At 51.8% G+C, this 14,427-nt stretch overlaps 1 protein-coding gene across 4 annotated transcripts in view; it reads right to left on the bottom strand.

Moving 5' to 3' along the window:
* The window catches only part of RAB11FIP4 (RAB11 family interacting protein 4), a 113,254-nt gene that overhangs the window by 34,650 nt on the left and 64,177 nt on the right, over positions 1-14,427 (bottom strand). For 2 of the 4 annotated variants that reach the window (XM_081271612.1, XM_081271613.1), the window contains exon 1: positions 1,719-2,924. The exons of the other annotated variants lie outside the window; for them this stretch is intronic. In XM_081271612.1, coding sequence (XP_081127738.1) covers positions 1,719-1,748 — 30 coding nt within the window. In that variant the 5' untranslated portion in view covers positions 1,749-2,924. Of the gene's footprint in view, positions 1-1,718; positions 2,925-14,427 lie in introns of those variants that run through there. 4 annotated transcript variants of the gene reach the window in all.

Raw genomic sequence — 14,427 nt, 5'->3', positions numbered from 1 at the left:
AGCTCACCTGGCCTGGCTAGTCAACCATCCCTCCCCTCAGGCCCAGTCTTATCTTTCCTGTTGGCCTTAATCATTTACCACAACCCCTTCACCTAAACCCAGGGTTCTCAGAATTCCAAACCTGTTCTCCACCAGGTATTTGCCCAAGCTATGTTCCTTGCGGGCTCATGTGCCCAAATTCCACATTCTTCACTGGCTTCCCTGGCTCCTGCAGGCCATGGAACCTCAAAGTCAACTTGCCCCAAATTCAGGAGAGTGGGCAGGGCCAGATTAGATTCAGGTATTCAAGGTCCCCTACAGTCTTTGAATACCTTGAGAGCAGGGAAGTATTCTATGAATAAAATTCCCTGGACACATAATCAACAGTTTGTTAATGCCAGCTAATCAGGGTGAGATGTGAGATCTGGGCCAGTGCCACGATGCCAGCATCTGAGTGAGTTGGGACTGGGCAGTGAGACCCCAGGCAATGGTGAGTGTGGTGGGGAGATATCCTACTGCAGAGGTGGGTCCACACAGACGGCAACCACTTCCCAAGACTCCTTTTCCTTATCCTTGACAGTCACTGTAACCATCTTTCACCTGAGGACAGGTATAGGTCTGTCCCAGGGGATGAGCCTGCCCACTGCTTCCAGGACCCTGGAATATTACCAGCTGCTTTTGGCTCTGGAAGGAAGGGCAGAGGTTTGGTGGACCACCAGGAAGCAGCCTAGAGGTCTGCCATTCCAAGATCTACAGGCTGAGGGCAGACACAGGAACCTGGGCCCCTTACACTCCTTTGAGAGGGACGTCTATAAATAAGTCAGTGAAAACTGGCATGGCCCTCAGGGCCCAGGGATGTATCATTTCTAGCCCTCTTCCGGGAGAGCAGGGCCAAGGAGAAGCGGAAACGGGGAGGAGATGACACTGGCAGGTTTGCCCTGATGACAAGGAATAAGGTCCAGGGCTGTGTCCACACCAGGTTCCCCACAGAACAGAGACTGCACAGCCAGGACTTCCGAGAGACAGTTGTCGCCGGCAGAGAAGCGGGTGTGTCAACAACTACCAAGGAGGACCGCTGGCACTTAGGACGGGAGGACGGAGGACGAAGGGTTGGGGGAGCTTGCACACATCTACAGACATAGCAGCGTCATGCTGAGATGGCGAGGGCTTTCCCCAAGCTCCGAAATGGTCTGGCTCTCTCGTCTGATCATGAAGAGTCCCCTTCTGGAAGGACAGGGGAAGCCAGGAAATGGACTCGGTGCAGTGGCCAAGAGCTACGGAAAAACTTCGCTGCGCACAGTCCCCCTGGGTACCGGCAGAGCCAAGGGCAGGGCGCTGGGGGCAACATAGTTCCGGCTGGGCAGGAGGTGGGTCTGGGCACTCAAGGCCCCTCCCCGGCCCAGTAGGTCCCCCTGAAACACTTTTTGAAACTGCACTGCAGACAGCACAGCCACTCTTCCCTTGCGCCGGGTGCTGGTCTTGTTCACGCTCACACCTGGACGCCGGCGCCGGGCACGTGAGAGGGCTCCGAGAGGGCAGCAGGGACAGCGGTTTCACTTCCGTGGCCGATCCAGCCAGGGCAAGTAACCCGACCTCCCAGGCCAGCATCGAGAGGACCGACGCCGCGGGGCGAGAGCGGGCGCAATTCTACTCTTGCCAACTTCTGACCCCAGGGCCCCGGGCCGGCCAGGTAGACCCTGCCGGAGCCAAAGGAGCTCAAGCCCGAGGCCACCGCTTACCTGACTCCCGGGAGCAGGCGGGGTGTGCATCCCCGTCCAGTTGCGGATCGGTCCTCTGCAGAGGGACAAGAAGCTCAGCGCGGGTCAGTAGGATGAGTAGGGACGCGGCGGGCAACCCGAGAGCTCAAGGAACAATCCCCAAGCCTTTGCGCCGCCGCTCGCACCGTTCGGCACCAGTTGAAGGCGCTGGCCCCGCCCCCGCCCGCGCTCGTTGCCGGGAGACCCGCGTGGGCCGAAGGGGCTCTTTGTATCAAAACGGCCGTGACATCACGAGGTGCCCGGGCTCCGAGACTAGGAGGGGCGGGGCCTCACGCCGGGGGTGGGGCCGGAGGAGGAGGGGGAAGCGCGGCCTGGGAACCCGAGCCGTGGGGGCGGGGCCCAGGTAGCACCGCCCACGCAAGGTAGGGGCAGGTGGCTGAGTCGGCATCGACCAATAGCTGCGTGGCCGCGGGGCGGGCCCAGGCGACCCTGCGCCTTGGAGGGGTGGAGCTCGCCTAGGCCCGCCCGAGCCCGAGACGCAAAGTTACTGAGGCCCGGAGGTATACTAGATCACGCTCCAGCCGGTTCCATGCCACTCTTATTGTTTGTGGTCACCGCTCTGCAAGATTCTGGCCAGCAACCCCTGGCTTATGTTCCTGGATCCCAACTAACACCTGCTAAGCCTCTCCCAACACATCACCACCGTCTTCACCACCAGCCGGTCTGATGGCTCATAAATAGATTTTTTCCTGAATCCCACGCACAACTTTTCTAATCTTTCGTGTGAAGCGAAAGCTATCGTATAGTACAAAAGAAACAAGTGGCAAAAAGACTCAACAAAAAGAGGACTCCTGTGGAATCCTAGTAAATATAATCTGCATCGGAAATGTGGCCCTTCATAACTCTTCGTGCTCCAGATTAAAATAAGGTGAAAATGATGTGACGAATGCAAAGCAGCAAATACTGCAAATGCTGTTCCCTTTGACTTCACGTTGCATTATGTAACTTGTGGGAGCAGATTATCTTCCCGACTGGCTGGCTGCAAGCCACCTTTGCCTTCCCTGTGTGCTCACTGCCCAATAAGGTGGCATGGGCACTTTGGTATGGGCAGGACCAGTTGGGCAGCTTTGGGCCAGCGCGGCACCCACGCACATCTTTTCTGTTTCCTTCTTTCTGGCTCTTTGCTCTCAACTACCCTCTCCCCAGTGTCTCTCCTGCAAATAAATTCCCAGCTGCCCCTCCATTTCTGTTTTCTTTTCATTTGCCCCTCTATTTACCAGGGCAGAGTAGCCCACTAGGGCTCCCAGAGGTGCTGGGGACTTTCCAAAGGGTACAGCCTTAGCTAGAGGGGAGCCTCCTAGCAAGGGCTGCTTGAGACAGAATACTGGATGGAGCTGTGGGGGTGAGGTGGAAACTCTATCACCCTTGCCCTTCTCTGAACTTGTAGTTCTTGAACTGACCTCTGGATCTGTGTGCATAGGCCACAGTGGGTTTCTCACCCTGGTTTGTGTCCACCCCCACAGTCCCTAATGCACAGGAGTATTGGTGTATTATGAAGAACCCTGACTTTGGAGTAAGACGGACCTGGGTTTGAATCCTATTTTCCAGCTTTGGGTCCCAGGACAAGTTACATTGCCTTTCTGAGACTGAGTGTGTTCATCTGTGGATGGGAATGGCACATTCCACCTTGCAGGATGCTGTGCACCCTAGCCCAGTGAGCACGCTTAACTTTAGGCCTCACCAACTGTGTGGTACTTGAATGAGCGCAGGCATCCTGGGTCAGCTGTCTTCCCAGTTCCACCTGGAGATCTAAGCTCAGTAGCCTCCCATGAGATTTTAGGATGTGGCTGAGTCCAGGAAATCTATCATGATATCCTTGCTTCCCTTCCAAGTCCCAGGTTTCCCCTAGGGACCATTAGGCTCCAGAAAGCAGGTCACTTGCAGAATCACCCAGAACTGATGAAGAGAAGCAGAACCTTAAGGTGATCAAAGCTTCTGTGTGTCCTGACTCTTTTTCGGTCAAGGCCAGTGGATAAACTCAGATCTGTCCAGTCTCAGCCCTTCTGGGGTAGCCTAACCAACCAGCATTTTCAAGAGCTCTATAGACTGGGTGGTACCAGTGGGTTCCTCTTTATTTTTCCCACAGGTAGTGGGGTGGGTATTTATTTGTCCTGAAAAGCAGAGTAACAGAGAGAAAGGCTCAGATGCACCGAACTCTCCTGGGTTCAAAGCCTCCCTGGATCTACTTCACAGGAAAGTCATTTTAATGTTTTGAGGCCTCAGTTCCACCTCTGTAAAATGGAAAGGAGTGGTTTTCTCTCTCAGTTGTGAACTTTAAGTGAGATGACGTGAGTTCAGTACATGGCGTGCTGTAGGCACTCGATGAATTAACTCCTAGTTACTCCAGCCGCATTATCAAGCTGTGGGATCAATGGTTGTATGTGTGGGCACTGGAGCCAAGGCTGTGTCCTGGCTTCTCACCTTGTAGCCAAATGACCCCAGGCAAGTTTAATTGCCAGTATCTTTGTTTCCTTGTCTGTAAACTGGAGATAATGGTACTATATTTTTTAGGATTATTGTGAAGATCATTTAATCAGGACAACAAACTACTTAGAGCCTATCACATAGCAGGTACTCAATAAATAGTCATTATCTGTATGGCAAGAGGCTGGGAGGAACAGAGGTGAGGATCAGAACCTGAAGCAGCTTGTGGGAGAATTTAGGACCCTGACTTTCAGGAGAGGGCCTGACATCTACCAGGAGTGTTCAGGGAAGCAGTGATCCTTGGGGGGATGGGACAAGTAGGGATGGTGACTGTGTCTGAGGTGTAGGATTGGACAGAATGGGGGATGCCAGCCCAGGCTAGGTCTCAGTGTTTCTGGTTTGAATGGGGGGATAACAGTGAGCTAACAGGAAATATAGTCATACCTCCTGAGCACCCCTCCCCACTGAGAAAGAGGGGCAATGGGGGACTTGAATTAGCTCCTTTGGTCTCTTGGTATACTATGTTTTACATGTCATGGAATCAAGCCAGTTTAAACTAGCAAGACTGTCTGGAGAAGCATCTTATTTATATATTTGTCCCCATTTTATGGATGGGAAGGCAGAAGCTCAGAGAGAGCTGGGGATTTACAAAAAGTCACACAGCAAGATGCCCACTGATCAGGGGCTGACAGTCACTGATCGCCAGTATAGCATCTTCTCCTTCCTACTCTCTTTGGGATGCTTGACTAACAGGGGTAAGACAGGGACAAGGAAGGCATGAAGTTGACTTTTTCATCTCGCTTGCCCAGCACTGTGAGTCTCCTAAGGGACTGACATGACTTTTCTGGAGGAAAAAGAATCTCGTAGAAAACAGAAAACGTTAATCCCAGTGGTTCAGAAGGCTGAGGCAGGAGGATCCCGAGTTCAAAGCCAGCCTCAGCAACGGCAAGGTGCTAAGTAACTCAGTGAGACCCTGTCTCTAAATAAAATACAAAATAGGGCTGGAGATGTGGCTTAGTGGCTGAGTGCTCCTGAGTTCACCCCCCTGTTCAATACCTTACCAAGTGCAGTAGCACACACCTGTAATCCCAGAGACTCGACAAGCTGAGGCAGGAGGATCACAAATTCAACTCCAGCCTGAGCAATTAAACATGACCCTGTTTCAAAAAATGAAACAAGGGCTGGGCATGGTGGCACACACCTGTAATCCCAGTGGCTTGGGAGGCTGAAGCAGGAGGATTGCAAGTTCAAAGCCAGCCTCTGCAAATTTGTGAGACCCTAAGCAAATTAGCAAGACCCTGTCTCAAAAAAAGGGGGGGGGGGGCTGGGAATGTGACTCAGTGGTTAAGTGCCCCTGATTTCAATCTCCAGTACAAAAAAAGGGGGCAGGGATTGGGGGGAGCCTGGTGATGTAGGTCAGTGGTAGAGTGCTTGCCTGGCATGCACGAGGCCCTGGGTTTGATCCCCAATACTGACCAAAAATAAATACATAAAAAGACTGAGGTTGTAGCTCAGTGGTAACGCACCCTTGGATGGTTCAATTCCCAGTCCCTGCCCTGTGCAAAAAAAAAAAAAAAAAACCCTCCACCAGAGAATGTATCCTAGAATACTTTTCATATGACAAGTCACTGATTAATTCTTCTGATGTCGTGAAACTGGTTCTCCTGTTGTTGGTATGAGAGTTCTACACTCCCATGATGCTGGACAGAAGCATATAGAATGCTGACAGGCAGGTGTCACATCCTTCAGGTGCTGATGGGTAGAAAACCACAATCATCCGGGTGACCTGGTGAGGGAAGAGAACAGCAAGTTCCCTCCGTATCACCCTGCTCCCTACCCATGTCCACCTAACTCCTGCTGCCCCCAGAGTCAATGTTTTGTATGTATCCTGGGCCAGATGGAAGTACTGGCTATGCAACTAGGGTATCGTGACAGTCGCCCTGGGAGAGGAGCTCTTTTGAGAATCACCTAACGTCATGTCCACACTAACCAAGCAGCTGGTGTCGACCAGCGTTAGCCAAGTGAACACAGAACAGCTGATACAAACTATAGAGCTAATAACAACAGCAGCGGGGCCCAGTGATCCCCAAACTGGACTCCTTGGAACCCCCAGGATTCTGTGGAAATATTGCTAAAGGGAAAGTGTGCTCTAGACAAACAATAAAGATAACTCCACTTCTGTCTACTTGACATGGAGTCGACCACATGGGATTTCACGTGAACAGAAAGTTCTATAGCTTTAGAAATGTTTTCAATCACTGGGTCTCACAAAACCAATCATTTCCCAGACAGGGAAATCAGCTCCACGTGTGGTAATGGCCTCTCTCCTCACAGCTGCCCAGTCGGTCAGTGGTGGAGCCAGGATCAGAGCCAGGTCTCCCTACTCCGTCTCGTGCTCTCCATGACAGACATCAGTCGTCAAGCCTGGTCAACGTCAGCAGGGCTCCGTTCTCCAACACACACCCCCTGGCCATCATTCCCGCCCAGCGCAGCGTTGCCAGCCACTCCTCTGTGTGGGAAAGCCCGCTGGAACCTCTCCACCAGCCCTGTCCTTTCTCACCTCCTTCTTTAGATGTCCCTAGATGCCACACTCAGAAAGTGTCAGCTGCAACTGAAACCTCAGCTTTCAATCCCAGAACAAAGTCAGCATTGGATGCCTGACGCAGTAGCTTAGGAAAGGGGCAAGCTCACCAAGCAAGCAGCCAGGACCTCAGATGGTGGAGGCTTCCTGACCCCTGGGGAAAGACACTCCATTTTGGGGGGATGAGGGTTCTGAGGATTGAACTCAGGGGCACTCGACCACTAAGCCACATCCCCAGCCCTATTGTTTTGTATTTTATTTAGAGACAGGGTCTCACTGAGTTGCTTAGCGCCTCACTTTTTGCTGAGGCTGGCTTTGAACTTGTGATCCTCCTGTTTCAACTTCCCCAGCTGCTGGGATCACAGATCTGCACCACCTCGCGCAGCAGAAAGACACTCCTGATGGCCCACTTAGAGAGAGAACTCAGCAGCACTCTGGATGCCGCGCCTTCCTCTGGAGCAGCACCTGCACTGGGCCAGCAGTTCCCTGGGGAGAGGAGAGCCTGGATGGCTTGTCTGTGATCTTCCCACCCTGTAAAGATGCTGGGGCTGGGTTCTGGCTCTCCTAGCTTGATGGGCAGCAGGCTCCTCAGCTGGAGAGCTGGGGACTGGACAGCACATGATCAGTCTCCTCACCTCCACAGCCCTGTTCCAGCCCAGGTCTTGCACCAGGTGACTCTGATCGGGATGCCTGCAGCAGTCTGGCTGTGGGACAGTTTCCTTCATAGTGCCTGGCTGGACGGTGCAGGTGGGGCAGGGCATGCACTTATTGATCTGGGTCCCAGGCTGGGTCTTTAGAGGTGCCCGGCTCTGGTACACACAAGAACAATGGATTTTCTTACTCATTCAAACCCACTGGGAGGGGGGAAATGGTGAGAAAACCCGTGTTTCCTTCTTGACAAACATCTCCTCTGACTCATTCAGTCATCAGAAGAGGAGGTGGTGGCAGGGTTGGGGAGTGAAGTTCTCCTTTTGACTTGCGCTGGGTGAGGGCAAGAAGGGAACACTTCCTTTTCCTTTGTATGTCGGTTAACTGTGCATCCGTGACAGCACAGACAGCTCTCCTCTCTCCAGACACCTCCCCGCCACCTGGCCCTAGACTTGGGCAGTGTAGTTGTCCCATTGCTAATGCCACGGCCCTCCCTGGAGGCTGAGGCAGGAGGATTGCGAGTTTGAGGCCAGCCTCAGCAATTCAAAGGGAGAGATGACCAACTTTGTGAGACAGGGATGTACGTTATAAGAGAAAATGTCAAAGGCTTTTGGGAAGTGCTTTGCCAATATCAGGACTTCTTAGAGATTATCAGGTAGGCCTATAGAGACATAAACTCACAGTGCATCAAAGCTGGAGTGGGAAACTGAGGCCTAGATTTAAAAAATGACTCATCCATAGTCATAAAACTTGCTAAAGGCAGAAGAGTCCCCACTGGCCTCAGAAAGGCGAGGTGGCTGGGAGTGCACTGGGGATGCTGCTGTAGTACCAAAGCCTTTGCCTCTCTGGCCACTGAGAAAACTCCTACTCAGTCTTCAAAACTCGTGTGTGACTTCCCAGGTGGAAAATTCCCCATCGCCTAAAGTGAGAATAAATGTCTTGCGGGATTTATGATCCAGTCCCATCCCTCAAACACAAGCTTTATTACTACAAGGAACCCACTGTGTCGTCAAGGACTGGTCTCTGGTCAAGTCCCCTACCAGGCTGTGATTCCTAAGGGCAGGGCCCCATGTCCTGGTGTCTTTGGACACCAGCTCCTACCATGTCTGGTGCATAGTGGTCACTCGGGGAAGTTTGGGCCCTTGAATGAAACCAAAGACCACTCATACACAGTGGAGAGGTGAAGGCCTGCTTAGTTGTGAATTACACTGGAGCCTTTTTGGAAGTCCCTGAGATATGTATTTGAACAGAAAGAACTCAGGGTGTGAAAGGGACGCAGAGCCCTCCTCCCACAGTATGAGATCTAAGCGCTGAAGAGACAACCCTCTGCCTAACATTGGACAAGGGCCCGGAAACCAAAGGGAGATTATTTTCCTGCAACTGATTATTAAATAACAACTGTGTGCGAGTTCAAGTCCAAACTCAGCAACTTAGTGAGGCCCTAAGCCAACTTAAAGATAATCTGTCTCAAAATAAAAAATAAAAAGGGCTGGGGACATGGCTCGGTGGTGGAGCACCTCTGGGTTCAATCCACTGTACCAAACCCCCTGCCCCCACAAAAAAAACAGCTATAGCTGGGTATGGTGGTGCACACTTGTAATCCCAGTGACTTGAGAGGCTAAGGCAGGAGGATCACAAGTTTAAGGCCAGTTTGGGCAACTTTGGGAGATCCTATCTCAAAATAAAAGGCTGGGGGTATAGCTCAGTGGGAGAGCACTTGGCTAGGATGTGCAAGGCCCTGGGTTCAGCCCCTAGTACTGCCCAAACCAGAAACAAATAAAAGCAGCTACCAATTATTGAAGGTCTACCATGTGCCGCCTCATTTCTTCTCCTCACTTTAACCCAGCAGTCTCGTGGGGTCAGTGTTACTGCGCCCGTGGCACAGATGAGGAAGACTAAGTGACAGCAGAACTAGCAGCTGCACCTAGATCTGCTGGTTCACGTTCAGCCTCCCTCTGCCTCTCTTACTGCATCACCAGCATATTGACAGGACTGGAATTGTCTGTGAGGCACAGAAACTACTAAGGATGAGAAAAGACCATGAGTGGCTCTTTGTCATCCACGGGGAGTGGGCGTCCTCTGCCCAGCTCAGTGAATTTTGATCAGTTGTTGCTCATACCAGGCCTCTGGGATTCACCCACATGCACCTCTGTGACACCCCTGGGGAGTGTCCTGGCCTTGCAGGTGCACTGACCGCCTGCCTGCCTGGCTGACTGGGTTGGAGCCAAGGAAGGGGCAGGACCTGGTGTCGACTTGCCTCCTGCCCCAGTTCCAGGCCCAGATGAGGTGAGCAGGACGAAGCCAGTTCCTGGGAGAAAGGATGGAAAGCAGTATTCATTGCTTCCAAAAATGTGCAGTGGCCCCCCTGACTCTGTGGTCAAATCCGCAGGTGAATTGTCACTTCCCCTAGAGACGACTTGAGAGCCCTGCAGCTGCCTGGCTGTTTGAGCCTGGGCTTCTTAAGGCCTTGGATGGACCTTCTCCTCTGACATTTACTTAAAGAAGCACTTGATGTTCTGTGAGGAGCACACTTGAAAAAAGCACACACCAGGCTCGAACACACACACACACACACACACACACACACACACACACACACACACACTGATGTTATTAGAGATATAATAGCAAATGCCTGATCAGTTCTGTTTTTTTAATATTTATTTTTTTAGTTATAGTTGGACACAATGCCTTTATTTTATTTATTTTTCTGTGGTGCTGAGGATCGAACCCGGGTCCCGCCCGTGCTAGACAAACGCTCTACCACTGAGCCACAACCCCAGCCCTCAGCTCTGTTGTAAGGGTGTCCCATGATTCAAAACTCACTCCTGGCAAGCCTATGGGGTGGGTCTGAATCCCGTGGTCCGTATGGGGACACTGAGGCTCCGAGAGTTTGCTCAAGGACATAAAACGAGCAAATGGAGAGGGGTCCAGAGATGAACCCTAGCATCTGGCTCCAGAGACTGTGCACCTAACCATGACACATGGAGGCTAAGGTTCATCAGGTGGCTTCCCCAAGTAACCACAGGGGAACCCAGATCCCTCTTTTCATTCACTCACTAGTTCATTTGTTTGAGCAGAAAGGACAGGGCAGGCACGGTGCTGCCTCCTGGAGAGAAGACCACCTCGCAGCCTGCCTGGAGCTGCCAGCTGCTCTCCTCCCACAGCATCCCTGGAGCCCAGGTCAGCGCTGCCCGTGGGGTGGCCTCCCAGTCATCAGCACGAGGGCACACGCGTGGGTGTCAGGGTGGTGTGCTCATCAAAGAGGACCTGGACCTGACAGCTGGGATCCAGACACCACCGTGGCTGCCCTGAGCACTCCGTGTCCTCCTAACCGTGGTTTCCTATCTACGTAGGACGGTCCAGAGGCTTTGGAGGACACAGCTCTTTGGTCCGCAATCCCAGCCTCCTTCCCAGCCCCACCAGTGGGCACTTGGGCAGTGTTCTCTGCTGGGTCACCCCCAAACCACTCCCAGAGTTGCTCTCCAGCAGCATGAGGCCCAAGAGGTCCCGGTGAGCCCCCTGGACATAGTGACAGCCCTCCTCCCAGTCCTGTGGGATCCCTCCTCCAGGTCCCAGCCCATAGTTAGACTCTCCACAAGGGACGCTCAGGGTATTGGTCATCAGTCCCAGGGACTCATCCCCCTCCAGAGAGAAATTAACTTAATCAAGGATGGTGGTAGATACTGACAGCTTTACACTGTTTTTTCAGTAGAAGGACATATTCTGAATGGCTTATAGTTCACATTGAAATCAAACATGGTCCCCCACAACTGTTCCCCAAATTATCACAAAGATGCCAAAATGAAAAAGCCCACAAACCCACAATAAGTCATCCCATGAATGGCACCGACCGAGAAGGTAGCGGCCAGGAAGACAGAGGCTGGGCACCCAGGCCTGGGGCGACTCCCAGAGAGCCCAATGCCACCAGCTCACTCAGGCCTGTCCAAGTTGATTCCCTGAATAAACAGGAGGCCTCAGCAGCTGAGGGGGTGGGTTGCCAGAGGCTGAAGCTAGCCTCTTGTCCCAGGCACACACACCTCCTCTGGGGCTCCCCTCCAGGGCTGGGCTCAGCAACGGAAAACCAAAGGCGCCTGGCCCCAGGACACTGAGCCAGTGTTCCTCCCACTTAAGGAAAACCACGGGCGGCAACAGCTTGGTGGCCACAGTCCAGCCGGCTGAAGGAGCTGCTGTGTTCAGGTGGAAATCGGAGAGCCCAGCCCAGGGCAGGCCAGGGCAGAGGGAGAGGAGTTGCTCATGGGTGCCCTAAAATAAAACACCTTTCTTCCCAGCCAGGTCCCCTGCCCTCCCCACCAGACCACAAGGCCACATTCACGGGACGAGGGCCTGGGGGGCCCAGCCAGCCCAGGCTGCAGCCACAGCTTGCCCCTCACGAACCCTAGCTGGTCGGCCAGTCTCTCTCAGCCATGGTTTCTCATTTGACAAACAGGATTAATAATAGTACCGTCCATGGGCTGGGGTTGGGGTTCAGTGATAGAGTGCTTGCCTAGCACATGTGAGGCACTGAGTTGGATCCTCAGCCCCACATAAAATAAACAAATAAAAAATAAAAGTTAAAAAAAAAGAGAGAATGCTGGATTGGGGCTGTAGCTCAGTGGGAAAGTGCTTGCCTCGCACTCATGAGGTTCGATCCTCAGCACCGCTGAGCCACAACCCCTCAGCTCTGTTGTAAGGGTGTCCCATGATTCAAAGCTCAATCCTGGCAAGCCTACATAAGCAAAATAAAGGTCCATTGACATCTAAAATAATATTAAAATAAAAATAAATAAAATAAAGATATTGTGTCCATCTACAACTAAAAAATTATTTTAAAAGAAATTTTAAAACAATAATAATAATAATAATACCATCAACTCCTGTTACATGCAGTAGCCACGTTCTAGTGGCTCAATCAGTGAAGGCTGAACAGTGGCTCCTAGGGGAAATGGCAGTCCTACATCCAAGGAGCCTCTGGCCACAATGTGTCTGCCAATCAATACAGAACCTTGTTTTATGTGTGTCTCTGTTTAATGACACCTCCTTTCACACAGGCTGTGACTCATTAGCATCATCGGCACTGTAACTCATTCCTGCCCAGGAGAAGCTTATTCACTGCTGGTGTTTTGCTCCACGGGGCACATCACAGGCTTCTTGCATTTAAGGATTACTGGACAGCATTAAGAGACTTTTTAAATAGCAAAAGTACCAGCAAAAAGCACAAAAAAAAAATACAGTAGATGTGGCATTAAGTAGATCTCGAAGAGGACACTTGTTTTCAGTATGAGCTGATGGGAGGGCAGCGCGTCCACCCCAACTGGCCACGCACAACTCAAATCACCACCATGTGGAGCCTGTCTTCAAACGACCATGCAAGTGCCGTGAGCACTGACTCAGGAGTGTAGCGCATTTTAGCAATCAGGCAAATTTGCAAATACAGAGTGTGCACATGATGGAGATTCACTTAGCTGCGTCACAGCGTTGTTGAGGGCTGGGGGTGGGTTGTTAAATGACAAAACGCATGAATAACACTTAGCAGAGCAACAACTCAATACTTTTATTGTTATTATTTGCAGAACACACTGCATCTTGACCCTTTTACTGTTTCCTTTCCTGTGTCCTTTCATGAAGCCAAGAGGTGGACTTAGATCCCACCTGTGCCAGTGGCCAACAGCACTGTTGAGTCTCCCTCACCCTCGTCCTCTCATCTCCAGCCCTGCTCCCACTGCTTGCTTACAGCTAGTGGGTGATGGTGCTCCATAAAAACAACCAGAAGAGACCTGCCTTTCCATGCCCCCACCCCCAGGTCTGCAGGCCTCCTGTACAAGAGCCTCCATGCTGCCTCTCTCCTGGAATGATGCGTCATTCACAGATGGACCCTTTTATTTGAGCCCTGGACTCCCCCACACCAAGGTCCTTTGCTCCTAGAATTCCCCTACAGCCCCTTCTGCCGCATCTCTACTGGCTCATCTCACCAGATTATGTCCTAGCCTTAAAAATTCCTCCATTTGGGCTGGGGTTGTGGCTCAGCGGTAGAGCACTCGTCTAGCACGTGGGAGGCCCTGGGCTCAATCCTCAGCACCACCTAAAGATAAATATAAATAAAAGTATTGTGTCCAACTACTTCTAAAAAATAAATGTTAAAAAAAAATCCCTCCATTTGGGCTGGGAGTGTGGCTTGGTGATGAAGTGCAGGCCTAGCATGCACAAGGCCCTAGGTTTGATCCCTAGCACTATAAAAAACATACAAGCTGGGCACAGTGGTGCATGCCTGAAATCCTAGTGACCTGGGAGGCTGAGGCAAAAGGATCACAAGTTCAAGGCCAGCCCCTGTCTCAAAATAAAAAATTAAAAGGAATTGGAGTATAGCTCAGTGGTAGAGTACCCCTGGGTTCAAACCCAATACTGGAAAACAAAAACAACTCCATTCAATAGCAGTTGACCTGAACCAACTAGAATGGCATGCACCCTCTTCTTACCTGAACACTCGCTGCAGCAATTGACCTAGCGCATCTCCCTTTAAATGCTTTCTTGACTCCCCTCAGTGTGCCCACCCTCCTGGTTTCCTCCTAAATGCCTTGTCATGACTCCTCAGCCCCATAGCTGGCTCCCCTGTACCACCATGCCTCAGCTGTAGGTATAGCCTGCCCTGTGCCTCGTCCCTTTCTCCTCTTTCCTGAGGCCTCATCTAACCTGTGGCTTTATTGGTTTATTTATTGTGGTACTGGGGATTGAACCCAGGGGCACTTTACCACTGAACCACATCCCCAGCCCTTTTTATTTTTCATTTTGAGATACAGCCATGATACATTGCTGAGGCTGGCCTTGACCTTGTGGTCCTCTGCCTCAGCCTCCCTAGTAGCTGGGATTACGACAGGTGCCAGTGCACTCACCTGTACATGAGATGTTTAGACTTGCTCATCCTACCTACTGGCTGCTTGGTAACTCTGACCTACCTATCCCCATTCCCACCCTCACCTATCCCTGGTAACCAGTTTAATATTCTCTCTCTCTCTCTCT

Source organism: Spermophilus citellus (genome assembly GCF_964194105.1).
Source record: "Spermophilus citellus genome assembly, chromosome: 17".
Lineage (NCBI taxonomy): Eukaryota > Metazoa > Chordata > Mammalia > Rodentia > Sciuridae > Spermophilus > Spermophilus citellus.
This window is presented reverse-complemented; position numbering and strand designations above follow the sequence as displayed.